The sequence below is a fragment of the Colius striatus genome, chromosome 5 (assembly GCF_028858725.1).
Source record: "Colius striatus isolate bColStr4 chromosome 5, bColStr4.1.hap1, whole genome shotgun sequence".
Taxonomy (NCBI): domain Eukaryota; kingdom Metazoa; phylum Chordata; class Aves; order Coliiformes; family Coliidae; genus Colius; species Colius striatus.
In genome coordinates this window covers 17935300-17947732 of record NC_084763.1, presented here as the reverse complement: position 1 = coordinate 17947732, position 12433 = coordinate 17935300, and the positions used below count along the sequence as shown (strand labels likewise).

The window sequence follows — 12433 nt, the reverse complement described above, 5'->3', positions numbered from 1 at the left end:
CCTATGAACACGTAACAATTCAACCTGTTTTCATCTGAGTATGATCTTAACATTCATGACTCAACATAGGGTTTTAGGAATAAATTCTAAAATATTAGCCTGTCTCATCTTCCATTACAATATCAAAGCATTTAATCAGAAAAAGTTTAAGTTTTCTTTTGCATCTTTTTGACTGTCCTCTAACTTTTACACTTGGCTTCTCTTTTTCCATGATTATTTGAAAAAAAGTCTGAATTCAGGAAAAAAAAAACCCTTGAATAATTAAAATTGTCTTCCACTGGAACATTTCTTCTGGAAAACAAGCTTTCACAAACCCAAGGATTTCAGATCTACCAGTTCTTACATTCTTATTATCACCTACTGTGGTCTGCTTGTTTGAGCCTGGGTGCCAAGTTAACTTTGTGGAAACTGATTAAATTTGTGTTTGGTACCTGTGCCCCATAAAATCATGTGACACTGAATAGCAAGAAAATACAGAGATACAATGGAGATGGCTATGATCAGATTGGCTAAGGTGATTTTTCCATCAGCAATATTTCAAAGATAGAATGCAGAACTGTGGTTTCTTTTCCATTATACCTGGGCTTGTACCTATGGTTACCTTTACTGTTACTGTTGTATTTCAATTCCTTTCCATTCATCACACACTAAATGATAAAGTATTTCTGCAAAGGCTCCTTTGTCTGGTTTCTTAGACAGCTGCTGAATCCAGCTCCAAATCTGTACCTTGCAGGCCTACTAGAGGCATTAAAAAAAAACCAAAAAACAAACCAGGCAACTCCCCAAACAACCTTTCCTCTGCTGTCACCCATGATACAATCAATCTCCAGCAAGAAAGTAATATTAGACTCATACACAGACTTTTTGCGGGATGCTATTTCTATAGAACTAACATGTCTTATCCACAAGTCTGAAATATACCTGGATCCCTTGCTCTTAATTTCTCACAGATGTCCTCTCACACTTTATCTAGGGAAACTGAGGTGCTGTTAAATACAACTTTTTGCCTGGTCTTACAGATCAGTCCCTTGCTGTTTTATCTGATTAGTAGAGCTGAGCAGAACAGCAGACTTGTTTCAGCACAAAGACAGTATGTTTATTACAAAAGTGAAGATAAGTCATCATTGGAGACTTGAAGATAAAGTGTTCTATCAGATTTTACACAGATCCTAGGGAAGCAGACAACAGCTGACCCTCATTCTGAGTTTTTGTTACTTCTCTTTTTCTATTTGCCTACCCTCTTGTAACATCTTTTATATTGTTCTCTAGTTTCTTCCTCTGTTCCTTCTCTTTTCTGTAAACTCTCCAAGTGTCATATTTTGCATGTCAGTTATGGGTAGACCCAGCAGAGAAAACCTCAGAAGACAGTTATATCCCTGGTCTCATTTTGCATAAATAGAAAGCAAACTATTGCCTTTGCTAGAAGCACATTTGGCCAGAGACCTTTCAGACCAGTAAAATGACAAGGGAATAATGCAATACACTTTATAATGCCTGACAGCAACGCTCAGTTCCACAGATGTTAGCTCTTGCAGGAAAAGCTGCTTGGTAGTTAGCAACCTTTTCCCACCTTACAGGTATCAGTTCTCATCTTAAGAGTTAGAGCACAGGACTCTTTCACTGCACTGCATCCTGTCAGATGGGTAGATGTCTAGGAAGGGTATACAATAATCTGGGTAACTGACAGGTTTTTGCCTTTTTGCCAATGGAACCTTCACATTTAGGATGACAATTTTGTTTGGCTGTGGATCAAGGAGTTACATTATATTGCTGTTCTCCAAAATGAAACAAATTCTGGTTTTGGAAAGAAGTACTGCTTTTCAATAAAACACTATTTCTGTGTTTGCCTAAAAGTATACGGAAGACATTTTAAAAAAATTTAGTGCTTTCATAAGGACTTTATGTATCTACAGAGAATTCAGTCATCCCTTCTGAAAGACAAGCTGAATTTATTTCTGATTTCTTAAACCATCTGGCAATCTTACCTGAAGGTTGACAGATCATTTACTAATATCACTTATATTCTGTGGGCACCAACATAAGTTCTGATGCTAAACATTGGCAGGGGTTTTCTATTTTGAGTTATACTTTTATGGCAGACTTTAGGCTTTTATTAATTGTTATCCTTACCATTTTCCAATCTGTTTCTACCTTTCTCCAAATAGACTCTGCCTTCCAAACACCTGTTTCCCAGCCACTTATTTTTTCATTATTATTGGAAACCCGTGTATAACAATCTTCTACTATATTATAGATGAGGTGGAAGACTTTAGATGTCTTCTCTTCTTCAGAGGGAATAAAGAGTACTTCTTTACTTTTCTGAAAAAGGCAAAAAAACCAATCACCTTTATTCCTCACTATGTTTCAGTAAGACTATGTTACTTTTAAATAGCATGTCATGTTTCCCAATTCAGTTCTGCTATCAACTTAAAAAAAACAAGGCATTTTTAAGGGAGATCTCAGACAAAAACATTTCTACAAAACAAAATTTTAAACCAGTTTCATACAATAGACCTGCACCTTTTCTAGAAGGGAACAGTTAATTTTATTTTTAAAACCTTCCTATTACTTTTAGAAGTAAATTATTAACAAAATGAATAAAAAATTAAAAATTTAAGAGACTAACATTCAGAATAAAAACTTTACATGTTGAGTATATTTTTTGTATAATCAATAAGTAAATGGTTATTCTCAATCACAAATGTAATTTTGTAACTGTCACATACAGCTGCTTGTATGAGCTTACAAATTAGTTTCAAAAGACTTGGGATACAAACTTCATAGCTTCACAGTATTACGTTTAAAAAAAAAAAAGATTTATTATGAATTTCAGCAAAGCAGACAGAGACAATTCCATTTACACAGTCCTAATTGCTTTCACATTGTTTTATTAACAAAAGTAGTTTGTATAAACCTACTTCCAGACTTTCACCAATAGCAACTAGTAACACAAATGTTTTTTAAACTTTTCCAAACTGCTTTAACTTTCTAGTTCTGTCACACTGTAATTAAATAAAAAATACTTTATATAATTTTAATAACTTCTAAGAGCAAAACACATTTTAGACCAAGGATTCCCAAACATCTTTAGAATCAGAAAATTGCTTGTCAACCTCTAGTGAATTCACAAAGTTGCAGCTAATCTTTTTGCAGGTTTCGCTGTTCAAACTGAATCTGTAGGCTACCTTCCATGAAGTGCTACTCCTCTGATACCCATAATCATAGAACTTCTAGATTTAGCTACCTTTAAGATGATAACCGGTGCAAAAGTTAAATACCTCTGGAGCAATTTCACCCCTGGCTACTCGCCAAGCCATTGAACCTGATGTCCTTCCACCATATTCTCCAGGTTTAGGTGTTTTAGGAGAAATAAATTCAACAAGCTCCACAATTGTTCTTTCCAAGAGCTCTCTTCTTCTGTTTTCTGTCAAGGATTGTTGTCTCTGAAAAGTCATTTAAGAAACAAAGTAAAAACTCAGAAAAGTGGAATACGTAATTCTGCTCTAGAGTGACATCCATGGGGAAAAAACAAAATTGAAAAAAACCAGACTATCGTTTGAAGTCTAGAAACATTAATCTTATATCACAGAGGCAAAAATAAATCAGTTATAACTGTATGGTTATTGGACAGTGGTGCTTGCTGTGTGAACTTGCATGCACAAACTATGTGGATTTCTGTTAAAATAAGGTTTGTGCTATGTTTATAATACATTTGCTTGGATAAAACATAGTATATCTTATAGCTGTATTCTGTACCATAGCTGTTCTTGATGTAATGTGGGGGAAAGAAAAAGCAAGTGTAATTTTTTTCTAAAGTAGAGTGATTTGGTTAGCAACAGTCTTGGTTTTGTGATGAAGCCCAAACAAACAGTTCCCTTGGTCTCCAAAAGAGTTATTTCACAGTAATTGATTCCATAGAATCATAGAATGGTAAGGGTTGGAAGGGACCTTTAGAGATCATCTAGTCCAACCCCCCTGGCAGAAGCAGGTTCACCTAGATTAGGTCACATAGGAACGTGTCCAGGCGGGTCTTGAAGACCTCCAAGGAAGGAGACTCCACAACCCCTCTGGGCAGCCTGTGCCACTGATCCCTCACCTTCACAGTGAAATAGTTTTTTCTTATATATAAATGGAACCTTTTGTGTTCCAGCTTCATCTCGTTACCCCTTGTCCTGTTGCTAGATACCATAGAAAAAAGTGATGCCTCAACCTCCTGACATCCACCATTTCAATATTTGTAAATATTAATAACATCTCTCCTCAGTCCCCTTTTCTAGACTAAACAGTCCTAGTTCCCACAGCCTTTCTTTATAAGGAAGATGCTCCAGTCCTCTCATTATATTGGTGGCCCGTGTTGGACTCTCTCCAGAAGTTCCCTGTCCCTCTTCAGCTGGGGAGTCCAGAACTGGACTGAGGACTCCAGATGAGGCCTCACTAGGGCAGAGTAGAGGGGGAGAAGAACCTCCCTTGACCTGCTGGCCACACTCTTCTTGATGCATCCCAGGATGCCATTGGTCTTCTTGGCCATGAGGGCACATTGCTGGCTCATGTTCAGTTTATTATCAATCAGGACTCCCAGGTCCCTCTCTGCAGAGCTGCTCTCCTACAGGTCAATCCCCAGCCTGTACTGGTGCATGGGGTTGTTCCTTCCCAGATGCAGTTCCATGATAAACAAATAATGATATCTGTGTTTTGATATGGATCAGAAAACTGACAATAGTTATCACCCGCACTTCCAGGTAAATTAGCAGAAAATGTAAAGATATACATAACACATTCTCTTTGCCCATCTCAACAGAACTATGAGCATGTCTTGGTACATGACCTTAAAAAAAACAAAACACTGAGAAGTTGAGGTTTCGTCTCCATGATTTTCACGTGCAATATACCCAGCTGACGTGAAGAATTTTTCCTTAACCGTGGACATACCCACACAGGGTTGGAAAATTAAGTTCGACATTGAATATGTAAATGATTACACATCATCTTCTTTTTGTTTTCCTTCTACTTTGGTGATTGCCCAAGGCATACACACCCAGACCACCAGGACCTGAAATTTCAGGCAGTACTTATCCCAATTATGTCAAAAGCAGTCCTGACCTCAGAAAGGTTTTCTATGAGGCATCAATAGAGACATTTGAAGGGTTTTTGTTCCAGATAACAGTGGAACTGGATAATGGACAGTAGACACATACAAATAGTGAGAAACAGCTCCATCTGAAAAAAATTCCACCTACCAGTTCTAGCAATACACTTCTGCTTGTGTTGATGGATAACAAGCAGTGACTGCAGCAGTTCCTCAAGAAACATCAGGCCTTCCAGAATCTAACACTTGCCTGGACACTTTGGATATCCATATGCAGCACTACAGATCTCACTGCAGCTCAGAGGAAGTTTGATATGGCTTACTCTAAAATAAAAATATCAATCTACATTTTGCCTTGAGCCACACTGATGCAGGGAAACCCAGTTTCAGCAGTCATCACCACTGAAGTTACTGATGTCACACTGAGAACTGGCTGCCCTTCCTCTGCAGCTGCTGTAATAGTTACCTGAAAAAACTGTTAAAGAGGAATGCTTCAACAAAAAAGGTGCCTCAGAAGACTAGCCTCATGTATAATACAAGAAATTAGTAAGCTCCTCAACTGTAAAGAGTACTGTGTGCTAATTCTTGCTATCTTCCCCTAACTAGTAGACTTGTATATAAATGCTAGCAGCATGGAAGACATGCATAATGCTCACACTCTACATAGATGAACATTGCCTGTGCTGCAAAAAGCTGTAACTATATTTCCTACAATTAAATTGTCATCAATAGCATCCATGTACTGAAAACTCCATTATCAACTGCCATGGATCAAATTTCCTGTTTTTGTTTCTTCCTTAAGGTACCACTCGCTACACACATGCTCAGGCCTCATTTTCCATTGTCAGACAAAGGGAACAGAAAGGAAAAGGGATTGTGAACTGCAGCTTTAAGAACAGTTTTGCATCATGTGCAAGTTATGCTGTTGATGCTTCCTGAAGGACTCTCTTCTTCCAGGAGATCGATAACCTGTGATTTAGGTACTGGGTAAGCAACAGATAACTTGAAGGTAGAAATTGAATTTTAAACCTTTAAACTGAGGAATAATAGTTCACCTCGTATCAATCACCATTAAATGGTTGCAATTCAACCTAACAGTTTCCCTTTTAAGAGCTGACCTGGCCGTAGCTATAACCAATCACAATCACTACCAAAAAATGAGGCCTGAAGCTAATAAAAATAATTTGTTTCCCTGTCCCATCATTCCATTTCCAATGAAAGCAGGGGAAAGGTCAAGGTCCTCTTCCTGACTTCCCGAGGGATAACATAAAATGGACAGGAATAGGCCACTGCCTATTGTAGGTAACATATAGTACACTGGAATAAGGCAGTGCCCATACAAAGCAGATGAAAAAAAATTGTCAGGGTATGATACAGTACTGTAAAGTCACATCAGATGGTTGGTGATCCAGAGGCCACACACCCTTTTAGGAATGCCTGACCCAAATAGAACACCCATAGTATTTCTGAGAAGTAAAACAGTGCACTGAATAGATTTAATTACCCTTGCCTCTTTCCTATTTAACTGTGAGTCACTCAAGATCCTTTAAACTGTTGTGTGGTCTGTGCTTGGCCACTAAACAGACAGACATGCAGAGAAATAAAAAGCCACCACCCTTTATGCAGGAAAGAAAAATAATGATCCCTCAGATTCCATTTTCACTAACATCACAGTATAGGTGCTAATGTATACTGCCTATCGTGCTTTTCTTTAGCGGTAACTCAGAAGAACTGAGCTGAAAGATGCACTGCTGGAGCTCTGCATCAAAAGTCACCAAGACTATAATCTCTCCTAGTGTGGAATCAGCCTCTAGATGACAGGAAAAGGGAAAGCTAGTGGAAACCTCTGCCTATATTAGTTACCTGCTGAACAGGTTATAACAAAGGAAATAGCATACTCTCTGAAATGGGGACTTGTGACAAAGAAATTAAAACCTGCTATAAGATGCCTTGACAGTTGTAGGGCTGAGCTGCCTTACCCCTCCTCTACTGAACACAGAAATTGATCAATACTACATTCAGATATTCAGGCAGCAACTTTTTAATGGTCCTTTGATTCCCACGGCATTGTCACCTTAGGAGGAGTAAGAGCAGTTACTTACAGGAAATAAATTCAGTAATTTAATAAATTAAACTAATCAAGCATTTTGAACAGGTAGTATGTATGCAAAGTGGGGAGTACAAATACCATTCATCTTGTAAAAAGGAAAAATCAGTTGTTCCTCAGAATAAGGTACCATTAGAAAAGATTGACAAAAATATTCTAATAAAATCACAAGACAGCTTTAATAATACTGAGAGTGTGTATAACAGACGAAAGGGCTCAGTTCTTCCACGAGTGGAGAAAGGAAGACAGGATAAACACAAGTGTCTTGGAAGCACATGTGTAGCTTTCTTCCCTATACTTCATTTTTTAATGAACTTTTTATTTAAAACACGTCCAGAATGCCTTTTTTTTCTGTTGGAAAAGTGCTCATGTCAGCTCACGAGCTCATGAGCTCATACCTATAAAGTGGGTGGAAAGGAGTGAGAAGCAGGCCAACAGACCAACCTGCACCACCATTTGTTGGCGACAATACACTGTTCCACTGGAGTCCTCTAAACTTCTCTAAGTGAAATAGTACATAATCCCAGTGATATCAAGGTGAGCGGGAGGTCAGGCAAGCCTCACCATGACTCAGTCAAACACACTTTCCTGATTACATCAATACTGTCAGACTAATTTTTCACCTCAGTAGTGCTCCATTACAATGTTCCTTCCCTACAGGTAACTGGTGGAAGAGCAGAGTCTGGTGACTGGTTTCACTTGCCAGAGGATCAGAAGAAAATGTCAGATCAGTTTTGTAGCCAGCAAGGGTTCAACGCTTGCAGAGGATGCCACTAAATTCCTACAACCCTAAATAATGCACATCCATTCCTCAACTTGAATTTCTGACTCTTTACCACCTTTTACTTAGCTACTGTGGTCAGAATTCTCTGTGCTCCACTCCACTATGTGACTCTAATTTTTTATTACTGATAAAATGACTTCAAGCCCTGGTCTCAAATATGAGTTCAGCTCAATTCTTCACTCTCGTAATGGCTACGACCCTCAAGCCACCAGGCTTCTCAAATATCATAATCTCTTTATTAAGCCAACAGCTGTATACTATGACTGGAACTAGCTATGGAAGGAAGCAGGGACAAAAATGGAACCTCACAGGTGGTTCACGGTTTTGTGGTATTGTATTATACCGACTCAAGAGAAAAATCATTCTGTCTCCAGCAAGGAGTGAAGAAAGTTTAGTATAGGTGGCAAGTGCACTCAGGTTCTGTGAGTAAGACATGCAGGTGCAAATTGATCCATGTGTTTTGGGAAGGTTAGGCAAAAATGCTATATGTGGCTCTGAGTCAAAGCTCTGCTGATGGTATCAGCGCTTCTTGAAAGTCTTGGCAACAGCTTGTGACTCATCCCTCCCACTTCCTATAGCTTGTAAAAAGTCATGGAAAACAAATTAGGCCTACATTTCTTATAACTATAAATACTACTGTTTTCAAGTTAGGGAAGTACTGATGTAGAAAACATTCAACCACACTCAGGGAGCCCACACAGTTACAAAGCAGATGCACAAATCTACTCCAAAGCCACCAAGAAAAAAAAAAAACATATACACACAGTATGTATGTATTTATACACACACACACTTGACTACATAAGAGATAATATGATAATCCTCTTGAATACCATTCTTTATCTCAGTTCACGCACATTCAGTACTGTGACTGATTCTTCTGTATTCAGTGTAAAATGAGGTCTGTATAGCTAGCATTTTCTACTCCACAGGACATGGTCATTCCTATTAAGTTAGTAAATGCATTCCCTTGTTCAAGGACTTTGCATTCTGGAAAGACACTTATGTTTCACTTAAAGAAATCCATTTATGAAAAGCTACATACCGTTCTATTTAACGTGTTAATTGTTTCACGTAGTGTAGCTTCGTTGAGTGCTGTCCTTCTAGAGAGTACTTCTTCATGTTTACAGCTGTATCTCCAGGTGACATCAACAACCTCAAGCACAAGTTGAAGAAGAAAGTAAAGCAACCAAAAATTCCCACGTATCTCGCTTCATTTTAAAGAGGACAGCTAATCAAAGTATGCTTTTCTAGAATAATTCTGGAAGTCACACTAAGATAGAAAACATCGCACACTTGTCTCAGGGTAGATTTTTTTCTCATTAACATCATTGCTCCTACCTCATCTTTGGAGAAAGCAATTATGTAGGAGAGTTTCTTTCCCCACCCAATTTCATAGAGAAGAGGTTTATCACAGACATTTTCACAGGGATCACAATGAAGCCATCTTTTCTGAGATGAAGAATATACTTCAGTCCACACATGATCTATATAACAAAGGTCAAAAGTAATCAATGAATTACAAGGATAGATCTTCTCTTCTAATATTGCAGACTACTGTAACTTTTCCTGATTTGTTAAATGAAAGAACAGCCGAAATAACATGTTTTATGCTCATCTGTATACAGAAAAGCTACCAGAGCTTTCTCCTTCGATCTTGGGACCAGAGTCCCTTATATTCAGCTAAAGATTGTATCATTCTGAACTCAATCATCTAATCTTACTTGTATAACTATATTTCATCTATTCAGGCAAGACAGGTATATTGTTTTTTGTTAGCTGAACTGCGTAACTCTGTATGCTGCCCGATGGCCAACATAATCCAAGAACCATAAAACACAAAATCTCATTTTGCACAGGCTTGTACTAACACTGCAGTATTCTAGAATTTGAATACCTGTACAGTCCCAGACATATCTAGCTTCAAACCCCACAGCTCTGCAACACAGCGTAAAACAGTTGGCCCACTCGCCACAGCGCCCACGTCTGGTTTCCAGAAGTTTTTCCACGTTGTTATACCTATAGGACAAAAAACAAAACAAAGTCAGAATAACTGCAAATACAGATCACCTTTCAAAACCTTTACATCACGACTGTCCCTGTGGTGATTTCAACAACTTCAATACACAGAAGATAATGGAAATGACCGCTGTAATGTACAAAAGTGTGAGCAGACTGTTACTTTGACTTCAACTCATGTGACTTCAACTCATCGTAATTTTATAGCAGCACTGAAATTAATTTGGGAGTCTTTTCCAGTCTTCAAAATTGATTTACATTTCATCTGAAATTTTGGGTTTTGTATGATGGTCCTTTTATAGTTAGTAAAAATACTAAAAAAATCGGACATTTGCTCTTTTACAAAAGACTCTGCAAAGGTGTGCATTACCCTTTGTGATTCTTTATAGAAGTCAAACTTTTCCCTGAAATAACTAAAACCTACCTACATCTCTAATCTTATAGAGCAGTTGCTGGTTCATCAGCCAACCCGTCATGTTACTTAAAATGGCTTCTCTAATTTTCCACAGAACAACTTACTGCTTGTTTACAAAATGAACAAACACAAAAGTGTTTTTTGAAACATTTGGGAATATTTCCCAAGAAAAAAAGACAAAGCAAATCTTTGCATGCCCACCTTGGGAATCTGTTACAGAATTGACATTGGCTGCAGTAGTGATTTTCCACTCGACTGGCATTCCACCTTAGATCATCCTCAGTAGGCAACAGGTAGTCATTTTTGGGTTCTGTCTGCCCACCACATCTGCTGCAAGGAAGACTATTTACCCAGTGAAAAAAGTCATTCTTAAACCAGTTCAAGAGCTCTAACAATAAGAAGTCCTCTTCACTCACATGTGCACCTGCAAAAATTTATACAGCACATAATTAGATAAAATGGCAAAATAATTTAGTTGAACTTTCCAGTATGTACAAAAATTACCATCACCAGGCCTTCACAATATTTTAGAAGTCTCATTATAAAAATGTTTCGTATATTGCTTATGCACACACAAAAAAGAAAAATCTAAATTCTCACAACTGAAGAACATCAAGTTTTATAGACAAAAAACATGAACTTGCACTCCTAAACACTACAGCTAAATTAAGACTAAGAAATTGCTCAGAATAAGTTAGACAAACAGTAAATCTTGGTGAAGTTCCTAACGCCCTTCACATTCTTCTAGGGCTTCTGAAGAGAGAGTTAGTTCTTTTTCTGCTCCTAAATATTATTTTCCCGTCTATTCCTATTAAGGCAGGAATTATATTTGCTTTGATTTCTTAATCCAAAAAAACAGATGCTGTCAGCACTCTAGACAACCAGGTGAAACACGAACAGATTTTCTACTAACAGAGATTAATTATTGTATAATATACGCATATACTACCTGAACAATTTGAGTTTGTTTATAAATTTGGCAAATAAACACCTTTGTCAGCTTACCTAAGCTAGACACAGAATAACAGAATAGTCGTAGAGGTTGGAAGAGACCTCCAGAGATCATCCAGTCCAACCTCCTGCTAAAACAGGTTCACCTCCATCAGGTCACACAGAACCGTGTCCAGGTGGGTCATTCTCCAGAGACAGAGACTCCACACCCTCCCTGGGCAGCCTGTGCCAGGGCTCCCTCCCCCCACCAGAAAAGTAGTTTTTCCTCATATTCCAGCACAACTTCTTGTGTTCCAGCTTGTTTCAGTTACCCGTTGTCCCGTCGCTGGGCAAGACAGAAAAAAGACTCACCTCATCCTCTTGACATCTGCCTTTCAGGTATTTCTAAGCATTAATAAAGTCAATGGTTGATAAAGCCATCACAGTGTGGCTTTATTTTTCTACACTAGCTTATTTTACCACACAAGACCACCAGACTCTTCTGGTTCATTTTTCTGTATTCACAACAGCTGTTACAATCCACTCACTCAGTACTCTGCCACCTGGAAATAACCCCACTTTATACAATGAATAAATTTTAAAATCCAGTCTTCCCAAAGAGGTACAGCCCTTCCAACTTCTTAAAGCCTTTAAATATATATTCTGCTCCAATGCCCACAGAGATACTTTTCCTTCTCAGATTCATAAACATGGAATTAAGTCTTCCTATTAACTTCATCATCTAGGCCACATCACAATCATAGATACTAATAGTTGGTTACTTTATGTACTTCAGTTGCTTGTAGTCACAGTGCAGACAGGTCTGACTAATTAATACAAAGATATAAAAGAAAAAGTAGGTAAGATGTGTGTTTTACTTATCAAAGCTCAATTCACATCTTCCTCTGAAGATGAAGTAGCATTTGGTACAAAATACTCTGCAGAGGCCCTAACTCTATTAAACACATATTGCCAAGACTATGAAGTGCATGAGAAAAGACAATTTGTCAATCAAAGCAAGAAAAAGTGACTTTTAATTGCAGTAAAATTTCTATTTTTACTTATTATATGTGAAAAATATTTGTGCCAAAG

At 37.9% G+C, this 12433-nt stretch overlaps 1 protein-coding gene across 9 annotated transcripts in view; it reads right to left on the bottom strand.

The window, feature by feature from the left end:
- The window catches only part of NGLY1 (N-glycanase 1), a 35626-nt gene that overhangs the window by 13732 nt on the left and 9461 nt on the right, over positions 1–12433 (bottom strand). For all 9 annotated transcript variants that reach the window (XM_061997339.1, XM_061997340.1, XM_061997341.1 and 6 more), the window contains exons 5-10: positions 10613–10835; positions 9875–9996; positions 9319–9464; positions 9023–9133; positions 3279–3443; positions 2131–2319 (exon numbers count right to left, since the gene is read on the bottom strand). In XM_061997339.1, coding sequence (XP_061853323.1) covers positions 2131–2319; positions 3279–3443; positions 9023–9133; positions 9319–9464; positions 9875–9996; positions 10613–10835 — 956 coding nt within the window. The remainder of the gene's footprint in view (positions 1–2130; positions 2320–3278; positions 3444–9022; positions 9134–9318; positions 9465–9874; positions 9997–10612; positions 10836–12433) is intronic.